This window comes from Mytilus trossulus, chromosome 14 (assembly GCF_036588685.1).
Source record: "Mytilus trossulus isolate FHL-02 chromosome 14, PNRI_Mtr1.1.1.hap1, whole genome shotgun sequence".
Classification (NCBI taxonomy): Eukaryota; Metazoa; Mollusca; class Bivalvia; order Mytilida; family Mytilidae; genus Mytilus; species Mytilus trossulus.
In genome coordinates, this window is record NC_086386.1 from 69726762 (window position 1) to 69752574 (window position 25813).

The window sequence follows — 25813 nt, forward strand, 5'->3', positions numbered from 1 at the left end:
TCGTCTAGATCGCGAGTTTAATCTCCCCAAATAACACACGGCTAAAAATGGTATTAACTTAAAGATAAATATGTCTTCTTTAGTTTTTGCCCTGTCGTCAGAATTTCGTACGGTCACATTTTTCTAAATAGTCGTTTTAATGACTGGTAGTACATTGGAGAGTTTCAACCCCCCTTTTTCAAAATGAAAAATTGTGTATATTTGCTTGCATTTAACTGAAGTAGTTTTTCCGGAAGCTATTTCATATATCGAAATATTCTATTTAGTATTTCATTTTCTTATAATCTATAGAATTTGCGAAGTTTAGACTGTTAAAAATTGAGGTAATTTTAATTGCAAATTCAGCACAAACTTTAGTTTCTTCTTTATAGTAGTAATAAAATTTATCCCATAATAATTTTAGCATATAGTATTTCATAAAACTAATCAGTGATAAAAATTTCGGAACCAAAATATGAAAAAAACCTTAAGAAATCAATGGAAAAAGAATGGAATAAAAAACTTCAATTTCAACACGGAACTTAATCACTTGCTTTCCGTCACATTTTGTGTATTAGTCAATAATTTGCTCTCAACTGATATATGATATTACTACCCTTTTCGCTATTATATACAAATATTTGCACTGATATATGCTACATTCTTTGTTTTTATGTGTTTATATTCTATGATTTTTTTGTTATAAAACATTAAATATACTTTGTCAGAAAAGTCTAATTGTAAAATCAAAATAATTGACGGATAGTTTCAGTAAATATTCCGTGATATGTCAAGTCAGTTGCAACTTGCTCCATTAAGTCCAAAGAAAAGACAAAAGTTGTTAAATTTTATGCAGTGCTTAATATGCAAAGAAAAGAAATATACAAGCAGAAAGCTAGTCGACGAACATACGTTTGATTTTTAGTTGTCTATTGGTAGAAGTGGTGCTATGTTAAGAACATAAGGTATAGAGAAGACAATTATTTCTCCACTCGTGACAGTTAGATTTTAATATTTAGATAATTCATATGTAACTGTTGAGAGTGGAGTATTATAGTGCGGTGACAGAAGTGTAAAAAGTCGTCTAGATCGCGAGTTTAATCTCCCCAAATAACACACGGCTAAAAATGGTATTAACTTAAAGATAAATATGTCTTCTTTAGTTTTTGCCCTGTCGTCAGAATTTCGTACGGTCACATTTTTCTAAATAGTCGTTTTAATGACTGGTAGTACATTGGAGAGTTTCAACCCCCCTTTTTCAAAATGAAAAATTGTGTATATTTGCTTGCATTTAACTGAAGTAGTTTTTCCGGAAGCTATTTCATATATCGAAATATTCTATTTAGTATTTCATTTTCTTATAATCTATAAAATTTGCGAAGTTTAGACTGTTAAAAATTGAGGTAATTTTAATTGCAAATTCAGCACAAACTTTAGTTTCTTCTTTATAGTAGTAATAAAATTTATCCCATAATAATTTTAGCATATAGTATTTCATAAAACTAATCAGTGATAAAAATTTCGGAACCAAAATATGAAAAAAACCTTGAGAAATCAATGGAAAAAGAATGGAATAAAAAACTTCAATTTCAACACGGAACTTAATCACTTGCTTTCCGTCACATTTTGTGTATTAGTCAATAATTTGCTCTCAACTGATATATGATATTACTACCCTTTTCGCTATTATATACAAATATTTGCACTGATATATGCTACATTCTTTGTTTTTATGTGTTTATATTCTATGATTTTTTTGTTATAAAACATTAAATATACTTTGTCAGAAAAGTCTAATTGTAAAATCAAAATAATTGACGGATAGTTTCAGTAAATATTCCGTGATATGTCAAGTCAGTTGCAACTTGCTCCATTAAGTCCAAAGAAAAGACAAAAGTTGTTAAATTTTATGCAGTGCTTAATATGCAAAGAAAAGAAAAAATGGACTGAAATTTTGAGTCAATTTACCAGTATAGGAAAGTCGATTTTTGTACCTGCATTGAATAAAAGATTAGATGAGGTGAACATCAAGATGTTTCATGCGAAAGCTGTTAATTTACAGAAGTCCTTGCAGGCTGTTTATCATTGTTCATGCTACAAGAGTTACACAAGTTAACATATTTGTTCCCCCTTTTATAGCGAGGAAGCTTCTAATCTGATATTTAATGACGACATACAATTATCGGACTGTTGTCCCTCAGTTTCGGGTATGTGTACGCGTTCTAGAATGCAGTCGTTCAACTAGAGTGCTTGTATATTTTGCAACAAAACATTTTAGAAAGATAAAAAAAACTATTCAAGTTTGAATCATATGAGCGTATTAAGAATGTTTTAACCGTGTCAGTTAAAGTTAAAGTTAGAGTTGAAATAGTTTCCCGTCCATCTTTTAAACTTCAAGCACTCTGTCATTTTGGTTGCATTACAAATTATTTGCTAAAACAAAAAAAAAGCAGATATCTCAGATCACGATACTGCTTTTACTAATTTTATTTTGGCTATTGACAACGATGTAATGGTCATTACTCATGACACTGTTTCTAGATAAATATACTACTTAGTAGTAGATCTTTTCTTCCAGCTGAAATTGTAAACTTGTAAAATACAGTCTAAACTCATTGATTTCTATAGAAATACAGTTGTCAAACAACTTCAATAAGTTCAAGGCAAATATAACAATATTTTGTAACAAAATAACTATTTGAGATGCCATATCAGCTGCTAGTCAATTGAAAACTGAACTCAAATTTTAATGTCAAATGTAAAAGACACAAATAACGGACAGATGTGTCATTCCGCTGCAAGTATACAATAGAAAAGCCTTGTGACATATCTACAAACTCTACAGAAGTATACCCAACTTCGGAAGAAATGTCTCTTTCTTCTTCAACTCAGTCAATGCCTTCGTCTTTATTGCAATTCATTTTATCGTAACTCGATGAAACTGCATAGCCAAGACTATTCTCAGAAAATGGCATCACAGAAATTGCGTACTTGCGTCAACCGTTTGTGTGGCCATTTTATTTTACTCCTTTTCATTTAGGATTGGCTTTACAAATGTACCATGAGTTTGGTTCGAAACACCTTGTTGAAATATTGAATGCCAATGGATTTTATGCTTCTTAAAGTAGAGTGCGACGCTATCTAATGTGTTGCCAACCATGAAATTGAGCGAAATCAAGATAGTGTGTACGTCTCATGCATAATGTTTCCCCGTCATCTTTGCAGACAAGCATATGGATGTCATCTTAATATAGAAAAGAAGATGTGATATGATTGCCAATGAAACAACTATCCACAAAAGATCAAGATAGTGTGTACGTCTCATGCATACTGTTTCCTCATCATCTTTGCAGACAAGCATATGGATGTCATCTTAATATAGAAAAGAAGATGTGATATGATTGCCAATGAAACAACTATCCACAAAAGACCAAAATGACCGTTCGGCCTTCAACAATGAGCAAAGCCCATACCGCATAGTCAGCTATAAAAGGCCCCGATAAGACAATGTAAAACAATCTAAACGAGAAAACTAACGGTCTCATTTATGTAAAAAAATGAACGAAAAACAAATATGTAACACATAAACAAACGACAACCACTGAATTACAGGCTCCTGACTTGGGACAGGCAAATACATAAATAATGTGGCGGGTGAAACATGTTAGCGGGATCCCAACAATCCCCCTTACCTTGGACAGTGGTATAACAGTTCAACATAAGAACGAACTATAAAAGTCAGTTGAAAAAGACTTAACTCATCAGATAGACAAAAAATACAAGTTGACGTGGCAGGGTACTTATACATCCCGACAAAAAAAGACACAATGAACAGATCTAAGAGTACTCGCAGTTATCTGACAGCTAGTTCAAATCCACTAACAACTAATTAAAAAACCATGCCTCTAAGACTAAGCACTCAATCCGTACACATCCAACATACAATGGATTTAGTGTAAAGACGTCATAAACAGCCAGAGAAGAACATGACCGTGTGCAATGCCAAGTTACAGGTATCGACAGATTGTAGGTCCATGAAAATGTATATAACCCCATTTAAGATCTCTGTAAAATATTGGATGAATTGAAAGGGATGGTTTAAAGCTGGTATTTCTTTGGGAACAAATGTCTTCGGACTTCCTACAATACCTTGTCTGTACTTGTAAAGAAAAACTCAAAATAACGTGTTTGCTTTGAGCAGAACCTTTCATGTGCTACCTGTGGCCATGAGTGAAATGTATAGAAATATTAAAAACAGTCAAACCCCGCCACATTCTGTTTGTGTCTGTTTCAAGTCACGAGACGGTAATGCAGTGTTTTTCGTATGTTTCTATATACTATATTTGTTTGTTTCTTATTAATTTTGTTCATTAATCAGGTCGGGAGATTTTTCGTTTGTTTTACAAAATTCATCTCGTGAATTGAAGACTATGCAGTATAAATTTTACTCATCGTTGGAGCCCGCACGGGACGTATTGGTAATTTATGTCTCATTTGGAGGGTTGCCTCATTTGCAATCATATCACATCTTCTTTTTTTATATGGAATACTTTTGAAATACGTTGCAAGGGAAAAAAGGGGGGATATAGGTACAAAACTTATAATGTAATAGATATTAACCAGAGTTAAATACGCAACAAAAGATAATACTATATGGAAGCAGTAATAATTGTGAAAAAAAAAGCAACGAATAGCTAGTCTATGATAAAACCTGAAGTATCCGCAATTCAATTTGAGGTCATATTTGACTGTAGTGTTCTATTGCTTTGATTTGATACCTCACCCAATATGATAGTTTAAAAAATAAATTTAAAGTATTGTCCTGCATGTCTTTTTTTTTTTTACCTGAAATTGAAATTTTTCAAAAGGTTCAGTTGCTCTAAACATTTTATAGGTTGAAAACTTAATTTTTGAAGTTTTGTTTATTAAACGTCGTTTTAGGATTTTTTTGATAAAATAAATCTTAATGATTAAGGTTTATGTATAATAACAAACATTAATAAAGCCAAAACAGTATCGTTTGTATTTATGTAGAGTTTAGAAATAGAAAAAAATGTCAAAATTGAAACCCTCCCAAATTTTCAAAGATTTTCACATATAACCTTTGACCTCAATTTAAAAAAGTTGTGACCATACAAAGTCCTGACGACAGGCATATTATTATAGTACACGATTTCCTCTTTCCAATGATATATTATATAGGTGTGTGTTCGGTGGGGAGATTAAAATCAAAAAAATCTACCTTCAGTCACCGCACTATTATGGTAATACACGGGTTATAGTCGTGAAATCTGCTCCTTTAATTATTTTTATCCTTCCCTTTCGAACATTTGAAGAAAGTTGTGGACCTTTTATGGGACGCCCTCGGGCATGGTTGGCTTTCGTTCATGATGATCATGACGTCACAATAGGAAAATCCAAAAGATTTATGAAAATTTAACGTCACAATAAAAGTTCGACCAATCATTTGCCGTGAACAGATTTTGTATTAGTGTGGAGAAATATTTTTCTCACAGCGATCAACAAATGTGAAAAAGCACAACATTTAGAGAAATTGGATTACAAATACGTGATTCGGTGCAGGAAATGCTTACCCTTCCAGAGCACCTGATTTCACTCTCGGTTTTTAGTGGAGTTCGTGTTGTTTCTTAATTCTTATTTATAACTGTTGATGTACATGTCCTTTGGTCTTGTAAGTCTTTGTTTACTCCTTGGTTTTGATTGTTTTTGTATTTATTTGTATAACTTTTGTCATTGCGAAATCTCTGGTGATCGATTCATTATTTACTAATACAGAAGTCAAAAACTGTTTTATTATTGATCTTTCTTTTGACTTGAGATACATAACTTTATATAATTATTCTATCTGAGTTATCTGCTTAGTTACTTTTTGAAAATGAAACACAAGTATACAAGAAATTGCCATGCCGGTATAAGTCAAAAAACAATATAGCAAATAGTATGAAAAAACAATTACTCAATAGCTGCCAACTTTGAATACCCCTATTGAAATGGTCTAACTTGGAATATATTTCATTATGATGTTACCGACAATGATGTATTAAACAGTTCGAAACGAAACGATTTGTGCAACGTCAAAACTAAATTTATACTAAATATGAATGCAGGGAAAATTAATGAAACATTTTGAGAATTTCATTTTAAGAAATGATAATCGTGTTCAGTTATTTAACAAAAACGAATGTAGGTCCTTAAAGCCAGGAAGAAAGACAAGAGGCTCCTTAAACTTGAATTCTTTATAAATGTTATAACGGTTAACAACTCGGTATTAAAATAAAATAATACAATTAAACGAATACGGTTAAAATCTTACTTGTAACAAAACTGATATGGTAAATATAATTCAATAAGAAATTTTGAAAAAATAAGATATCTTTATCCCCACTGAACATGTTATTGTGAAATGAAATAAACGTGCATTGAAAAATTCGGGGTTTTACAGTTTAAATCAATTGAAACATGTTCATAAAATACGTAGGACCCAACTAACAAATAGAATTGTTAAACTTTATAGGTGTTTCCTGTAGTCCCTGATAAAAGAACTTTTCATACCAAAATTTCATGGTAAGACTTTTTCCTTTCTGTCTGTATAAATCCTTATAGTAACCTTTGACTTTCTTATCATGTACCCCAACCCCTGAAGTTTAGTATATTAAAAAATCAAAATAGAATTTCAAGATTTTTTGTCGAATAAGTCTAATTAATAATTCGTACGAACATGAAAAACACGATGGGGACACGTGTATACCAAGTGCACTTGCTTTTACACATTATTATTGTTGAGCTTATGTTGCTCAATACTCTTCTTTTCTATGTTGTGTTTTGTGGACTGATGTTTTTGTTTTCACCATTTTCTTATTATTGTTTTTGTCATGGCGCTAGCTTTGTCAGTTTGTCTTCGACTTATGTGTATGACCATAAATATATTAAGTCGTTTCATGGTAGTTTCTACTGTATCAATTGCGATAAATAAAAATGTGTTCAGATATTTTGCCAGCTTCATATTTAGATTTGTCATGTCAAGTGATAAATCAACATAGCAAATAAAAATTATAAAAACATTAAAGACAACAAATGTTCGCAAATAGTTTGAAGAATAGGAGTCATAACAAATACTAAATTATCTTTGTAAGACTTTACCATCAGTAGAGTCAATTAAGGGCATACGATACAGTTACAGGGAAGGTAATGACGTTGCTAACGTATTTGTTATTTTTGCGACGTCAAACTGTGACATATCGGGAAAAGATGCATTTTTCGACTGATTTTTATCATTCAAACTGATTTTATTTGAAAACGAGTTCATGGACCCCTATTTTTCAAAACGTCATTTTGTTTCATTTTGCAGGGAGATTATGTGACCGAAATTTTATAAAACTGTAAAGAGAGGATTTTTTTTAATTTTGATAAACATGCTGTAAAAATGACGTTTTTTCCTCAATTCATGAACTTTTGATAAATATGAGTTATTTCTGACTAAAAAATTGCATATTTTTTTAGGATATTTATAAAATACAGAAATTACCGATTATTCAATAAACAAAAAAATTGTGTTTATCTTTTATAACAAAAAAGTTATTACCTCAGGAGTAGATTACCTTAGCCGTATTTGGCACAACTTTTTGGAATTTTGGATCATCAATGCTCTTCAACTTTGTAATTATTTGGCTTTTTAACTATTTTGATCTGAGCGTCACTGATGAGTCTTATGTAGACGAAACGCGCGTCTGGCGTATAAAATTATAATCCTGGTACTTTTGATAATTATTATGTCTGTCCTTCGAAAAAGAAATTACCGCCACAAATCTGAATTTTGAGTAAATATACAAAATTTCGACCTCATATTACTCAAAAAGTAGCACATGAAGGTATATTTTTTATTACATATTTGATTTAATCAGGTAGAAAATAGCCTATTGGCAATTTTTCATGAACTTGTAAATACAGGATCAAAACTGTATCGTATGCCCTTAAGACATTTAGCAATATTTAGAACAATGCAAAATGACTATCCGGTGAAGGCCTCGATATGACAGTTATGTTCGAGCTTATTCTGCCAAATATCATGAAAACTTCAATAACTTTGAGTGAAGAAAATGAACCAAATAGGCAATCCCTAAAAAGTTGAATATCCAAAATTGTCAGTCGACTCGAGGAGTTTTTACTTCTTTAAAGACCTTTTTTTGCGTTTTATGTTTGCAAAAGGTTGACAGTGAGAGAACATGGAAATACCCAACTTAAGAAGCAAATCACAATCGACAAATTTGGAAGTCCAATATATAAATGCACAGAAATACAGGTGAGTGACACAGATCTAATTTAGGAAAGTTATCAATTCATGCATAACTTCAACCTTTCGATAATACTTTTCAACGCATGTTTAAAATTTGAATTACAATTTACCTCATATCTTATAAATATCAACTACAAAAGTTGTGGAGTTTTATTTTTAACTTTAAATGAACATAATGAAAGCAAAATACATTAATAGATAGATTTACATGTGACCATGGTGAGATAACATTTATCAACACATTTGTATGTATTTAACAATTTACTTCCTTTTCTTCTCAAGTTGGCTATCGTTTCTCATTTGGTTCTATTTGGTAAGTCCAATTTAGTTTGCATTCAGGTCTAATTATATTTGAAATCATAAAATAAAGTATGAAAATGTTACAAAATTCAATCCGAGTAATTTTTTGTCGTGTTTACTTTAACATGCATTGCACATGCATTGGTTTCGTGCTGTTGTTTTGGTTGAGAAAAGAAAGCTTCGATTTGATTTTCAGTGTGTCCTTCGAGAGGCACACGACTTTAATATGTAGTCTTAGAGCAATTTTTCAGGTATCCGACATTAACAAGAGTATTCTTAGATCATGTACAAATATTTAGTATGCTTAGATCGGTTTAAAGAAATTTCCATGTTAATATTATTTTTTGTTTACTCATACAGAAAAAAAAAGACATTGTTGTCTCGTTGATCCATTTCCAATTTCCATTCTCAATTTAAGTATTGAATTGTTGCCGCGCCAAACAAAAAAGAGACGAAACATACCAAAAGGACATTCAAACTCAAAACTAAAATCGTCAGGCATGGCTTAATAAGATAAAGACCAGCAGACATGCATGGAAAACAACGATACACGAAACACATTAAACAATAACCAAAGACTGTTCATCAGTTCACACAATTGACTTCAACAATACAAATAAGTAGCTTTTCGGTAGTTCAAATGAAAGCAACAAGATAATTCTGTAAGGACATAAAGTTTTAATTTTGTTTAAGTGAAATTTATTTAGTGTTATGATGGATAGGGGTGGGTTATTAAAATAAAATCCAAAAGCCAAGAAAATGATGAATGTTCATTTTCCAGTAAGATCTAGTCTTATGTGTTCAGCAATTATAGTTTAGAATATCATGGAAGCAAAATCTGATGGACGAATAAGAAAATCACTCTCAGATAGAATGAAGTATATGATGAACAACCAACTGATGTGTGACGTCACTTTCAACGTAGGAACGGACAAAACACCAATCAAGGCTCATAAATATATGCTGGCTAGTTCCAGTCCTGTATTCTACAGTATGTTTGAAGGACCACTGGCAGAAAAAGGAACTGTTGATATAGTTGATATAGAACCGGAATATTTTAAGATGATCCTGCAGTAAGTAACAATTATAGCGCTTTGTATTGTTAAACAAGTCATTCCCCTTAAAAGTCGTTAAAATAGTGACCTTATGCTCCCGAAACAAGCGTCAAGTTATAAAGCAATTAAATTTTACGGACGCCATTTCGAGTTGGTTGACTGATATGGTATAACCGTTTCACAAATGATATCGGATATGTTCCTTACGACGTAATTACAATCCCCTCCCCCCATCAATGTGACGTACCGAATGAAACTATTAACCGGATTTGTTTTAACATGAGCAATACGACGGGTGCCAAATGTGGAGAAGGATCTGCTTACCCTTCTGTTGCACCTGACATCATGCCTTGTTTTTGGTGGGGTTTGTGCTGCTTATTCTTTAGTTTTCTTTGTTTTGTCATGTGTACATTTGTTTGTCTGTTTGTCTATTTCCGATTTATGAATATGACTGTCCCTCTGGTTTCTTTCGTCCCTCTTTTTTTCAGTTAGAAAAACTGAAAACAAAGAGTTTCTATTTTATAGTTTATATAATATTGAAAAACAAAAAGATATTGGATAAGATATACGTACACATCATGCACATGTCACAAGAACTAAAAATATGAATAGGAAGAACACATTCTCCAATCGGTCTGATTAAAAATATAAAAGATGGAAGCAAAAGCTACCAAAGAGAAAATCAAACTCATAAACTGACTATGCAATGACATACAACGAACAAAGACAAAATCCAAACAACAGTATACAAAACACAACAGACAACCGAAGACTGATCAACACGCAACACAAAAACCGAGGTTGATAAACAATAATCTCACACTTTCAGTCCTAATCAGTGGAAAGAGTCGAACTAACTGTTTGTGATATTCTGCATAAAATACTTCAAAATCAAACTTCCAACATTTTCCTTAGAGGAATATAATAAATACAGACGTGCATGTAGATACCCTTTGCAACATACATATATCCCCCAATGAAATTTCAAGATACAAATACAGGTGGTATACGGACGATAACGCAGTTTAAGATAGCAATGTAAACATAGTAAATGAATAAGACTTCTCTCTACAATATGTTCTTTTCCCGCAGGTTTATATATACAGATAAGATTACTGTGGATTCTTTCAACGTAAAGAACATTTTATATGGATCAGAAAAGTATATGCTTCAACTGTTAACAGATGAGTGCAATGCATTTTTAGCTTCACATGTGAATGTGGATCATGCATGTCTTGTTCTACAAGCAGCACACGACTTCCACATGGACGACTTAGAAACGAAAGTATTAAATTTCATTTTCATCCACGGAAGTGAAGTTCTTGATTCAAAAGATTTCATAAATTTGTCAGCGGAATGTCTTAAACTATTTCTTGGTTCTGATAAACTCCGCTGTGAAGAGGAATACATTTACCAAAAAATGCTACATTGGGGTCGACATAAATGCAATGACAAAAGTTTAGCGACAACGGACGAGAATATAAGAGAATGTCTCGGTGATTTGTTATATCTCATTCGTTTTCCAGTCATGAAATCACAGTATTTTACAGAAAAAGTTTCTTGCAAAAGTTTACTAACCGCGACCGAGAAAGTAAAAGTGTATCAACATTTTAATTATATGACCACTGAAATTTTCCCTTCAAACAAACGTATGTCTAAAATTAAGTTTGAAACTGGTATTGCTAAAACGCGGAAACGGAAAACTGAACATACACCTAAACCAGGACATAAACCAAAAACGGAAATGGAAATACACGAATTTGTTTCCCTAATTGCTCTGTTATATTTTTTCCTAGCCATGCTGTATATAGTTTATCTCATGTTTACATATGAATAGATATTAGAAAAACTTTGAAAGCAGAAAATATTGAAATGAATGGCCGATGATGATTCAAGTTATTCAATATGGGCATGCATATTGAACTTAATTTATTTGCGTAAGCACTAGCCATGTTTTAAAGTTCATATTCTATTTTTGCATTGGACGTACGTCGTTAATGGGACTCGCTAGTTTGTGGAGAATAAAGTATTTATTTACATATATCTATCCCCTAGTCCGTTTGATTTTCAGTCGAGTTCTGCCTCATCAACCCCTCCCCCCCCCCCGAAAAAAAGAACAAACAGAAAAATATGACGGGAAAATATCAATAGTAGCACAACAACTGAAAGTTTTCTATGTACGGCCTAAAACGAATGCCATTCGCCTTGATTCTAGATAGGTTGTTGTGTAAATGATTTAATTTTGTGGGGGAAATTGTTTTCATTATCATTCTTTGTTTCGTTTTAAATTGCTTTAAAAGGGTTAGAGATGTGGCGTACATATATCTTGTGTTGTTCTGTAGTGTTGAGTTTCCTGCTATCTTTTTCTTGTATAATGTAAAAAAGCATAAAAAAAACCGATGGAACAACCATGTATGGACAACAACATATATGAGAAAGTAAACATTGAAACTTCACAAAATCAATCGTTTATCATAGGATCATGCTCGACACTAAGTAAATTGTTGTTATTAACGTTAGAAAGCATTACCATATGCTGTTAAAGTCCTAAAAGAAAACAAAATTGCGGAAACCAGGACATGCATATACGATTAGCACAGGGCCATTTTCAAGCTAGTCGTAGTCATGTCCTAAGATTTCTAAAAATCAACCTATCCAGAATGTTTGAATAATATGCCGCTTAATTCTTTGTAAATTCTGTCCAATTCAAGTAGCTGTGAAATATCAACGTTATTTTATAGTAATACAATTGAAAATAGTGTCACTCATTTCATATAATGTTTTAATCATTGCTAATCATTGCTAACACTACAAACTGCTCCGATTTTGAATTGACCAGTTTTTGTGCTCGAACAGTAAAATCGAGCACACATTTTACCCGACTAGTCTCGACATTGTTTCGACTGTACTTTAATGTGTACTCGACTAGGACTCGACTTTACTTAATTAGTTAAATAAGTTTACTTAATTAGTCTAATTCAGTACTTGATGATCTTGGTGTAGTCTGTAATGGTCTTGACCAAGGCTCGACCTGTCAAGACCTGGCTGGACTAGTCTCGACTAGTCTTAACCTTCAAATTTAGTTTTGACTGGTGTAAATCAACCCATCTCACTAAATTAAATATTGATCTTAAAAACTTATTAAGTAGTTTGATTTATTGCTGTGAAATGAAAGAATTTAATTTTACAATAGGTAAAAATAAAAATTATTATATAAATTCAGATAGTCATTTTTTATTTTTTTTTATAAATTTTTCAAATCGACTTGGATTTTCATCAAACTATTCAGCTATCTTAGATATATATCAAGCTTGCTGAATCCCATGCAACTCCTGCTGCATGTAATCGAATTGATTTTCCTCTAAGTTTAGTATTTTTGTGATTTTACTTTTTAGTTTTTAGGCCTTATTTCGTCTCACCAACATGCTCTTGATGTATTGTGGATTGTTTGGATTATATCCATCCAGTTCTGTGTTAATTTCTTAGATCATCCCTAGTTTTTGGTGGGGTTTGTATTGCTTATTCTTTAGTTTTCTATGTTGTGTCATGTATACTATTGTTTGTCTGTTTTTCATTTTTAGCTATGGCGTTGTCAGTTTATTTTAGAACATTTAAATAATGATGATAATGATTAAACGTTCAGAAAAATTGTTGTGCAAGCACTGTTATTGCAAATAAAAGTAATGTCATGAGCCTTACATGTGTAAACCAATACGAAATTAATTTAGTTTTTGTATAATGTTGAGTAAAACAAATATCCTACTTTAGATAAAAACTCCAGTAAAGGAAGTTTAGTAAAATAAACACTAGAGGAAAGAGTACCCGAGACACTCTATCAATTTGACTGACACTGTTTCTATGCTTTCGTCTTTTGAATTGTCTTCGATTCTTTATACGTAAGCTGGATAGCCATACACGGAGACGACTTTCACCTCGACAAAGGAACACTCGATTGCTAGGAATATTTGTGTCTGGCTGGAAAGATTGGTTGTGAGGTTTCCCATTCCTTGTATGCTTAAATGGATAAAAAGCAAGTACCAAATTAGTGAGGGGTAAGTAAATAAAATAACTTTTACTTCACTTTGTATGGAATGATTCATAGTGAGTAACATAGTTATCAAAGGTATCAGGCTTATAATTTAATACATATACTCATTTTCTTGTCCAAAAAACATTTTATCGATAGCAAGTGTATTTACCGGGTTCATGATAAAGTGTGCAACATGTACACGACGAGTGCCACACATGCAGCAGGAGTTTCTTGCCCTTACGGGGCATGTGAGATCACCGATTTTCGTGTTGCTCAGTAGTTAGTTTTCTATATTATGTTGTGTGTACTTTTTTATGAGTATTTATCACTTTTTCGTTTTAAGCCATGTGGTTGTTTGTTTATTTTCAAGATATACGTTAGAATGTCTCTCTGATATCTTTCGCATATCTTGGTTTTCAATAGATCATATATTGACCCAGGCGGAGGAAGAGGAGGAGGGAAGCAGATTGTGTCGAGGAGACATCATACTTGCTATTATTTTCAGTATGAGTCGTGCAGTGTTTTTATATCTACAATCTGTTCTGTTTTGTTTGTGTGTTTTGTTGATTGTTCTATTAACGGTGTTGTTAAGTATTTAATTGGAACGGGAACACATCTTTGTTATCGGACATGACATTATGTATCGATAGGGAGGATGACAATCTTTTTCTTTCTAATTTCAGATTTCACTTTGTCAGATTCCGCTATATTAAATGTTATTGATATTATTCTTACTGCAGTTTCGTCTTCAGATTCCTCGTCTTCTTCATCGTTATCAGTTGGTGATGGCTCGACATCTCCATGACCATGTTTGGTGAAACGATGAACTATTGCAAACTGCACTATTACACTCAGAATAAATACAAAACATAAGGCAATATACAAGTCTAATGCTGTTGCATATTTAACACGAGGTAGATCACTCCGGCTGTCCAGCGCTAGGAAAGCCATGGTCAATACAGTCGTCGTACCTTCAAATGTAAGAAAACAGTTACTAGCAGGTTTCTTCATTTCCTTCATAATATCATTTAAAGAAAATCATCTCATCATACAAATGTTATTGGAAGTGCAACTTTTGTCATTGTCTTCTTAGTTTATATTGCAAGGATTTATATTTGTCCGTGTTTGAAATACTTTCAATTCAGTCTTTTTTTTTGACGTTGCTTAATAGCAAGATAATTAATCATGAATTTCTTATACTACTTGTTACGTCAGAATCTTGTTCGTTTATCTTCAGATATTTATTTACCTTTAATGAGTAGCACTGCTTTCCTTCAAAATTACGTCAGCTCTGGGTTTTTATTGTTTTTTTTATTGATGTACTATTGTATTGTTTATTTGTGTATTTCATTGCCCTGAATGTCCTTGCATTTATTTGTACTGTAGTCATGTCATGTAATGTTGTCATTTTAGTGTTATATTTAACATTGGCATAAAAGCGCGAGGTTTGAGAAGCCCCAAAAACCAGGTTCAATCCACCATTTGTTTTCTTAAAATGGTCTGTACCAAGTCGAGAAAATGGCAGTTGTTATCTTTTTGTTCGTTTCTGTGTGAGTTGCATTGTCTTATGTTTTTTGTTGTTTCGTTATTTTCCTCCTATAGTTGATGTGTTTCCCTCGGTTTTAGTTTGTAACTAGGATTTGTTTTCTCTCAATTTATTTAGAACTTTCAAACAGCGGTATACTACTGGAGCCTATTTGTAGGTCAGGTTTAGGAATATGTGTGAGATATCCGGACTCCTTGGTATTTTTTCTACGATAAAGGGTAAACTATTTTAATCCATAACACACATTTTTTTCATGTAGGATTTCATTAGCTCATAAAAAGTCATTTACAAAATTTAAGCAGATTCTAGGATTTTTTTCTTTTGATCTGGGACCCAAATAATACAAATGCAAATAGAAAGTAAAAGTCCAAGTCAGCCTTTTCCCACCTGATCGATATTCAGGCAAGTTTGCAAGCGCTTTGTCATAATAAATATGTAACTAACTGCATTTGAAAATTGGAATGCATTTTCAATATCAGAGCATTGCATCAATATATGAGCTCTAGTGATAATATAATTGGCATGTATCGATACGGATGTGATGCTGAAAAGCTATAACAACTATTCTCAAACTCTGAGTGGTATCTTAACAAGTACACAGGGCTGTTCGTTTTCGTGTTGTTAAGTCTAGTTTTTCTACTTTGTGTTCTGTGTTCTGTTGTATCATGGTGTCTTTACTTCGTTTTTCGTTTCTAGTCATGGCATTGTCGATTTGCTTTCGACTTGTTATATCCTTTTTGTATCTCTCATCTTCTTTAAGTACTCTTACCTAAGGCTATTCTGTCTGAGGTAGCTTCTCTGTTTATCCAAAATGATACCCATGATAAAATAACCAGTAACATACAGGGAACAAATATATTTATAACAAAGTAACCTGTATGTCGTCTTAGGTTGAAATAAACTGTCAGCATGGATTGTCGAACTGAAATAAGATTCATTCTAATTAGCCAAATCATACGTGTCATACTAAAAGTGTTCACACAAACACGACAGAAGTAAAACCTAGTATGAAATTGCGTTCAATCAGATAGTAAATTTGATCAAATGATCACAATTATTTATCAAATGTTTTTTTGGCATATAAGAAATGGTAGCAATACAAATTGATTGTAGTTTGATTTGTCTTAAAACATTATACTAGTAAATAGTTTTATGAAATTGATGTTACATATGTCTGCCAATAACACAATAAAAGTTAATAGATCACATGACATAGATGCATGAACATTTACAAGGTACAATACGGCCTACAACAATGAGCAAATCCAATACATTATAGGAAGCGATGAAAATGCCGACTATCCGAATTTTGAAAGGTTCGCTATGACTTAATCTTGCATTAAATGAATACAAACGACTTTAATGAAAAATATGAGTTAACTTTCAGACATACAAGATCAAAATGTGCATGGCTGATCTAAAGCATAGTGAAACTGCTAATCAAACTTTGTGTTATTATTGTATGCAAGAATCTGTGTGGTCATATCAATATGTTTTTCATGTTGTATGGAGATCTTATTTTGTATTAGTTAAATCGTTTTTTTTATGGAATTGAGTGTTTGTCTTTTGATTCAAAACTTTTGAATAATTGCATTGCAAGTCGCCACTTCGTCTTCTCTTTCGAAAATGAACGTTTTTAGATGGTTTGAGTTATACATTGCATAATATTCAAATTTTCAGACTGCGTATATGTAGACTAATTAAGCAATATACATGATGTATTAATCATGAAAGCACGATAAGGTAAAAATCCACTGTCCGACCCTGTTCATTTAATACCGAAACGACATTTTGTGTTTATTGTTTTACAGAACATTGCCTTTGATTGACAGCTACCAATTCCATTACTGAAATATACAACGTTGTAACATATTGACTGCAAATCAAATTAAATGGATTGATGTTAAATAAATGCTTTGACTTTGTATCGAATTTCCTTGACACTATTTATTGATGATAGTAATTTTGTGGTTAAAACTAGTAGATATATCACTAGCATTCTCGTCCATTCATCATCGAACTGACTAATCACTTAACTATCGGTTATGCAGAGAGTTCCGAATGGATAACAGTTGACAGGCACCTGTTATTGAATATAGCAATACGCCAATAGTTCACAATTGTTCAGAAATGATTTTTATGCATTGAATTATAAGACGATGATAAAAGTGTCTGACATTTTGTGAAATTAATAACAAGGCACGTTGTTTCTGTATTAGAGATAATGTATCAATTTGACATCTTCTAGACATAATGAATAAATGATATAGTTTCTGCAATTAATAAATAAATATCATCTTAAATAACGTCTGTTTAGTCCAGACTTTCTTTTTCTCATTGATAGAAATACAATCTTCCCAATGAATTAAACATTAGCAATGATCGTGTCGTCGTTCACAATTATCAAATTCTATAAAATGCATAAGAGCATTTTTGTGTTGGGTAAAGTCGGTACGTTAAATAACAATTTCGTCAAGTTTTGTTTATTGTGGACTAGAAATTCATAGATGATTATAGAAGCTAAGCATATAAAAATATCAGTTTTGCCAAATACAGCTAACTTAAAGGTAATCTATTCCTGAGGTAGAAAACCCTTAGTATTTCAAAATTCAAAAGTTTTGTAAACAGATAATTTATAAATATAACCATATCAATGATAATTCATGTCAGCACATAAGTACTGACTACTGGGCTGGTAATACCCTCGGGGAATTAAAATTCCACCAGCAGTGGCACGTAGCTACAATGAAAACCAAACCGAAATTGAGAGAAACTTTTAAAATTTGTATTGATTCATTTCATATTTCCGGATATGACCGGTTCCTGAAAAAGAGTTAAAAACACGCAACCAACCGGAAAAGAAAATTGTGCGATTGATATGCTCACCGTCTTTTCTGTATGTAAATGAAGTTTCTGCAGAGAAGTTAATGAGGTCAAACTGAGACATTGTCATGTCAGGCGCTCGAGCTACAGACGCATCTTTCCCAGAATTCCAAGTGTATTTCACATCGTCCTCAGAATAAGCAACTGCAAATTAAAGAAACATCACGAATCACAAATATTTTCCAAATATGAAAAAAGAAAGTGGTATACATCCATTATTAATAATAAAAAAGCTACAACAAATTGCTAGCAGATAACCTTGACCTATAATGGTTTAATTTTTATAAATTGTTACTTGGATGGAGAATTGTCTCATTGGCACTCATACCACATCTTCCTATATCTAAGACAATAACGACTACATGTTTCAAAGCGTGACTGGAACTCGAACGGTTATTAATTCATTTACTCCTGTTTTGGTTGATAAGCTTTTAACTTACAAATTCAGTCTTCGGGCATCACTGAAGAGACATTGATTGTTATAATGAGCATCTGGTGTACGAAACAAATAGTAGTTGTTAATGTTATTACTTCTTTCAAAGCGTGGCGAAAATGACTGTAACTCAAATGGTGAATAAGACACTTGTAAAAAGACATCCATGGCATAACGGGAATCTTTATAATTATGTTAAATGATTGATAAGAAACTTACGACATTCAAAATTTTACGAGAATCTAGGTAACTGTAAAGTTATGGTTGAAAAGACACTTACGACATTCAAAATATAACGGAAATCTAGGTATCTGTTAAGTTATGGTTGATAAGACAAAGACTACTTTCAAAATAAAACGGGAATCTAGGTATCTACAATGGTTGATCAGACACTCACGACTATCAAAGAGTAACGGGAATCCCTGTAATTCACTTAAATGGTTGATAAGGAACTCACGACTATTAAATCGGGACTGGCTAATAAGACACGAACTTTGCAATTTTTAAAGTAAATTATTTATGATACTCAGTCATAATAAGTCTTATGTACAAAAATGGCGGAATACATAATTTAAAGGGGATAGCAACTTTTTCTCTTTTTTGATGGGGGTCCATTTTTCTCTATTCTTTGCTCGCTTTTCTGTAAACCCCCATCCACACTGTAAAACATTAATTTGTCTAATTTTTGTTTGTAAATTATCTGACACTTACAACTTCCAAAGTATAAAGGACATGTCTGGAAGTCCAGTGGATAATGGTGTAGTTCCATTTTGCATATTGCACGGACTGTTAATCTGCAAAATTTTAAAAATAATCTCTTAAATGATCTGTTATTTTAACTGTAACCGTTATGTTATAAATATTTCATAATTTATAGATAGTTTTTCTATGTATCGTAATTATACAATAGTAATCCTCGGCTTAACCTCATGACACAATGTCGTGTGAGGTTGCCGGGGGATTTCAACGAAAAAACTATGATCTAATTTACAATAAACTGAAAAACTATCCAGAAATATCTATTTTTAACGTATTGAAACTTTCACTGTTATGATTTTCGGTTTTTGTAAGTTTTACTTAAGTCTGCTTTAAAGGTTAAATAAGAACGGTATCGGTTAATATTTGTTATCTATTTCGTTTTACTTTTGCGTGCCAATTAATCGTTTTTCTCTAATTATAAGAACAACAGAAAGTGCGGATGAATTGAATTGTATTTACACAGTATAAGCAAACATCTAATCTCAAATTAAATTCAATTTAAAGAATAAAACTCGAGTACTAAATCTCCTTAACGTTAATGAAAATGTTTCCATGTTAAACCTCATTTATAGACAAAACTAACCATTCTTCTATACATCAAACGTCTCTATAATGAACCTTAAACTAATTTACGAAAACTGTAAAAATTGAATTACATTGATAAATGATCGTTTTACTTTCACGTTTGACTGAAGTCTTATAGGTTGAAACCGTTCCCTATTCGTGTTAGGACACAAATTCATAACAGACAAGTATCAGTAAGGCAAACCTTGTCATATATACTAGTTATCCCGTTTTAATTGTTTTACACTAGTCATTTTTGAACCCTTTATAGCTTGCTGTTCGATGAGAGCCAAGGTTCCGTGTTGAAGACCGTACTTTGACCTATAATGGTTTTTCTTTTACAAATTTTGACGTAGATGGAGAGTTGTCTCATTGGCACTCACACCACATCTTCTTATATATATACACAAACAAGAGAGCTTATTGTTGCACGCACCATATTTTTGGGCCAGAAATATTGAGGTTTTTGGTGTAAAAAAGAGTGCAAAATATTATATGGACAATCTGTATATGATCGTATATAGAGTTGAATTAAATCCTCAATGGCCAGAACTGTTCAATGCTTAAAATATAACTTTAAATTATTTTGCAGTTGATGAAATCGAATATCTTTTAAGTGCAGTTGATGAAATGTATATCAGTTAATTAAGTTAATGACAAAATATTTGTTATTCCTCATCTCAGAAAAGGATTTTAACGCAGCATTCCACCTCATTAACTCATCCAAGAATTTTATGTCAAGATGACATATTTTTTAAGGACACTCATGACTATTAAAGCAAATCAACTGACAATATTATTTCTTTACGAGTTGTATCTTAGATATGAACTCTAACGAAAACTTTAATCAGTCACTCATGTATGAAATGTAGGTCAAGATTACCTTATTTTTAACATCTATGAACAAAATCACATTAACTATGACTTCTACTTTCATAGATAAGATGAATTATAACAGATGAAACACTTTATCCTTCCCCAACTTAGTTTGACAAAATATATAAAAATCTTTAAGCAAACAAATGTCAAATTATTCTTCCCAGTAAAGGTTGATAAATCCTTGACATAATGTTTTCATTTCTATTCGAATTTGGTGAAATTTGAAAGTATCAACAAACAGTAATAAAAATATGAACAATTGTACTTGTTTGTCTTAATAAATAATTTGATATGAGCGTCACTGGTGAGTCTCGAATAGACGAAACGCACGTCTGGCGTATTAAATTATAATCCTGGTACCTTTGATAACTATTTACAATGAGATGCGAGGGATCAACTTGATCTTAGTACCTGTTGTTAGAATTTTTGATCATACATGTCATTGTTGAATGCCTCATTGTGACTTGAAGATAAAGGACAACAATAAAACGTCCCATTTTTGTGTTTTAGCATGTATTGATATTCATATTGTCTCATGTGCATTTATTTCATCATGTTCATATCCCTTCATATTTTCATTGATTGTACGACAGACTACAAAAATTGCTTACATACTACAACTGAAAATCACAAAGCTTGAGATGGTATAGAAAATTTATAATCTTCGTAGAAATCCTTGACAAAATGTTTTCATTTCTGTTTAGTTGCAGTAAAATGTCAAAGTAACAACAAGTGAGTGTTTGAGAGGTTTGTAAATTATGTTCAGTTACAGAAACATGTTACCTTTAAAAACTCCTGATATCATTCACGTTGAAAGTAAAGATATCTGTATTATGATAATGTTTTTCTAATTGATGAATGTAACTGTATATATAATAATCAAAATAGAATATAAAATAGCTATTTTGATTGGAAAAAAAAACGCAAATTATAGATCATTCCCAATGTTCCGATGATGATTTGTTGTAAGAACATGGTACCTTGTTTACATTTCTAAAAATAACTTGGTTTGGGACTTCCCTAAATATGGGTAATGCATTTTGCGAATAACAAAACATTCATGGTTATAAATATTTTTCAGTTTGTCTTTTTGCATTCTTCTTAAAAAAATAATAATATAAATGTATTTATTTCAGTTAACATAACATCTTTAATTTTGCATAAACAGAAAAAAAAAATTGATCCTCAAAAACATTTGCAACAGTCTCAAAACCATATCATATAATTGACCGGCTAAGTGCCTGGCCATAATAAAAAAAAAAATTAAGGATGGAAAGGGTGGTTAGGTTGATGTCAATAACGATGATGATTCAGAGAAGGGAAGAAGAGTTAGTCCAACCACAGTCGCTTGAATTTTAGTGATATATGTATGAAAAAAAAATTTCATACATATATCACTAAAATTCAAGCGACTGTGGTCCAACACTGCAGAAAAAGTCATTGCTAGGCAACAGAAAAGGGTGGTGGGGTCATCGACTGCAGTGAAAGAGGACTGTTGAATACTTGAAACTTACTGCTGTCAGCGTCAAACAAGAAAAGATAAGTCCACAACGCTTCAGTACTTCATACAATGTGTTTGTGGTTTTTTTTCTCAAGAATAGCCTCCGTACTGGAAATTTCGTGTTTTGGAATAATTGACCAAGTTTTGCAGAAATAATAACGCCCCACATATTTTCGTATAATATGTCCTAGTTACACTAACGCCAAGTCTGTATTAGAGGAGAAAAAAGACATATAACGATATCTCTTTTCTTACTTAGTAAACTGAATACAAGATTGACAACCTGCGATTTAACAAATGTATTTCGTCTGGTAGAAGTCATTTTTGATATAAGTAATTGCAAATGTCTGTTCCCATCAGTGTTGGAAATGACAAGTTTGTTTCATACGATAAATTATTTGCGGGTATTCTAAATAGCTATCTAAGGGAAAGAGAGTACTACTCAGTCTGGTGAAATATGTCTATAAACATTGTATATGTTGCCCGTCAACGAAAATTGTTAAAGCAACATTCAAAGTTGTCGATAGGTATTCTTAACCGTGCATTTTTGTATACCTTTATATATAAGCTCTCTCATATTTTAATAAATCTGCGTTCTTACCGTTGTGAGAAGTAAATAGATCCATTCCGACCAATGCGCACGAACCTGTTTGGCGTAGGAACCATATGTAAATACGATTTACGTCCGTTGTAAAACACCGTGTCTGGGAACCATATTTTTTCAAGAATTTTTATGCTGACAGAAATATTTTCTTTTTCTGTCGAAGAATTAGTTGCTAAGCGTTCGTCCATCCATCTTTGTCTAAAGTATATATCAATCGAATACACCTTTGAAATAAATAAGTTGGAAATAAAACGATATTTTCAACTTGCAAGTGCATGTTTGAAAATATTTCGTGACAAGGATATGTAATGGTCAGAGTATAGTGTAATGTTGTTGGTTTACCTGTAGTGTGTTGCAATGCGTTTATGAATACTGTTGAAAAAGGGGAAGTGAAAAGATCTGAAGAAAACTGATCCGTGCGTATGGTTAAAGTTTATTTACAATTCTTCCATAATAAGTTTGAGTTTGAGTTAATTATTTGTGTAATTGATTAACAGTCGTTACAATGAGTTGAATGTTACGTAACTCTATACCACACGGGAAACAAAAACTAAACTATAAAAAAAAAATGTAAAGTTGGAAATTTACGCAATGAAATTTTCGTCTTTATTTTTTTATAAAAAAAGATAAAATCGCTTTCGTAATATATTAATTCAAACTACTGGCTTCATAGGGGAAGTTTTAACGAAATTAAATGAAGAAAATTACACTTCAAAACAGAGGTTTTTAACATGAACAGTTTGAATATGAAACTGATAATCATATTTTTTTTTCTTATTTTCATCTGAACAGACAAGAAAATAAATCAAAATTGTATTGAATTTAAATGAAGTTGAGAGCATAGTTAAAAGTGTAAAGTTACACCCGAAAGACGTAATGCTGTTAAATGGTCTCAAAAGACAACTTGAGCTAAATTACATTTTACCATATGATTGAAATTTATGACATCGTCATCTTAATAAAATACGAAAAATACTAAAAGAGTGAAAAATCGCATGTGTTATCTTGTTATGCAAACTTTTACGTTTTGTATGATGTCTATAGATATTCACATTTACTTTCCTAAGGGTTAATAAAATAATATATGCTTATCATAACACGCTAATTATATTGTGTATAGGTATTTTGTGGAGTAGGATCTGCTTACCCTTCCGGAGCACATGAGACCACCCCTAGTTTTTGGTGGGGTTCGTGTTGTTTATATTTTAGTTTTCTATGTTGTGTCATGTGTACTATTGTTTTTCTCTTTGTCTTTTCATGCGTTGTCAGTTTGTTTTAGATTTATGAGTTTGACTGTCCCTTTGGTATCTTTCGTCCCTCTTTTGTTAGCGGAGAACAAATACAACAGTCAATTTACCATATCTTTTTCTGATATTGGGCCCATAGATCTCAAATAAATGTCTGTCAATACCTCAACTGGATTTCCTGTTAAAATATAAAAACATATTTTAATGTTTTAAGAGTGTCAGATACAGTTAAGATAACTATTGATAACCATATAAAGACTCACAATCATACCATATTCATTCTTTCTTAGGTGTAATTGATTTAACATTTTCTCGTCGTCTCTTTGAGATAAAGAACAACAAGACAATTGCAGTCCATATACATTGTATTTTGTGAACCGTGTAGAAACTGTGTGACATGAATTTGCAAAACATAGTATCAAATTTGAATTATAATTCCTGTAAAGGCTTTATGGATTGTAAGACTTTTAATACTTGCTATCTTTTTTATTATTTCTATATGCTTTAAAACGATAATATTTATGTACATTTATCACGTCTTCATAGAAAGAAACTGTTGGTGGTTATTTAGGCAGAGAAGGGAACTAGATTCAAAATCGACAATTTTGCAAAGAACAAGGTAAAGGGAGTCATGTCATCATAGTGAATGATAGTATTGTCAAGGCATAACATATGAAAGTCTCCGCCTTTATAAAATCATTATTAAACTACAATAAAGTTGTCATAATATAAAGAAAATAGAAAGGAAATAATGCAAATGCGTATTTTGTAACAGTAAGGCCACGAATCGCTTAACAAGTTGTAAAGTTGTGGGAAATTTAATAAACAATGATTTCACGTTTACCAATAATCATGACACCAGAGAAAATGTGATTGCCTTCATTAGACAAGCTTTATAGGCCTAGTTAATAGAAAATAGTAGATCTATATTTTTACTATTTGAATGATTACGAGACTTTGTTTGGCAAAAACTTTAGGAATTAGAAATCGTCATGGTCAATGATCTCCCACTTCGTAATTAACTGGCTTTATCTAAATAATTTGATTTCAGCGTAACTGATGATCTAGTCTTAGACAAAGCACGTGTCTGGCATACACAGTTTTAATCCTGGCATATGTATCTAAGATGAAATTATTTGTTTGTGATTTTCTCTGTGCTGAGTGTTTTGCGTTTGTTTGTACTGTATTTCTGTCACTTAGTGATGTCATTTTAGTGATTTTTTTTAACATTGACATATAAGTGGGAGGTTTGGCTAGCCATAAAACCAGGTTCATCCCACCCCCACCGACCCATGTGTCCGTTAAAAATATCCTGTACCTAGTCAGTTATATTGCAGTTGTATTCAAATAGATGTTTACTACTTTATTTGTGAGTATGATACACACTATATATTACCTCCAAAACCAGGTCTAAGATCTTTATCATACGTCGACAATATTTCATCTAAAACTATGGAAACATTACTTTTATAGCTGTCTGTTCCCATACACACCACCAGGAGATAACTAAAAGTAAATATAAGCAGTACATGGCAGTGTTTTTTAACTCCATTTAAGAAAAAGAATACCGAAATTATATGCGAAAAGTCCCCAAGCAAATGGCAAAATGAAAAGCTCAAATATTTAAAACGAATGGTTACCAACTGTCATATTCCTGACTTGGTAAAGGTATTTTTATGTGTAGAAAATAGTAGAATAAAAGAATGTAAAGGGGTGTAG

General features: G+C 32.0%; 2 protein-coding genes across 3 annotated transcripts; one reads left to right on the forward strand and one right to left on the reverse strand.

Moving 5' to 3' along the window:
- The first annotated feature begins 8585 nt into the window (after window positions 1–8585).
- On the forward strand, window positions 8586–11743 carry LOC134696702 (BTB/POZ domain-containing protein 6-like). Of its 2 annotated transcripts, XM_063558622.1 has the most exons (3): window positions 8586–8606; window positions 9408–9666; window positions 10741–11743. In XM_063558622.1, exons 2-3 carry the CDS (start codon window positions 9419–9421, stop codon window positions 11483–11485), a joined length of 993 nt encoding a protein of 330 aa, XP_063414692.1. In that variant the 5' UTR covers window positions 8586–8606; window positions 9408–9418; the 3' UTR covers window positions 11486–11743. The 2 variants fall into 2 exon arrangements, with proteins under 2 accessions (XP_063414692.1, XP_063414693.1); XM_063558623.1 differs by lacking the exon at window positions 8586–8606 and having other exon boundaries at window positions 9392–9666.
- A 1664-nt stretch (window positions 11744–13407) lies between these two features.
- LOC134697324 (gamma-aminobutyric acid receptor alpha-like) lies at window positions 13408–25596 on the reverse strand. The gene is made up of 8 exons (XM_063559530.1): window positions 25491–25596; window positions 24205–24272; window positions 22845–23071; window positions 19252–19334; window positions 18111–18251; window positions 15994–16146; window positions 14414–14649; window positions 13408–13662 (listed from the first exon to the last, which is right to left on the reverse strand). Exons 1-8 carry the CDS (start codon window positions 25579–25581, stop codon window positions 13408–13410), a joined length of 1254 nt encoding a protein of 417 aa, XP_063415600.1. The 5' UTR covers window positions 25582–25596.
- Between the last annotated feature and the right edge of the window lie 217 nt (window positions 25597–25813).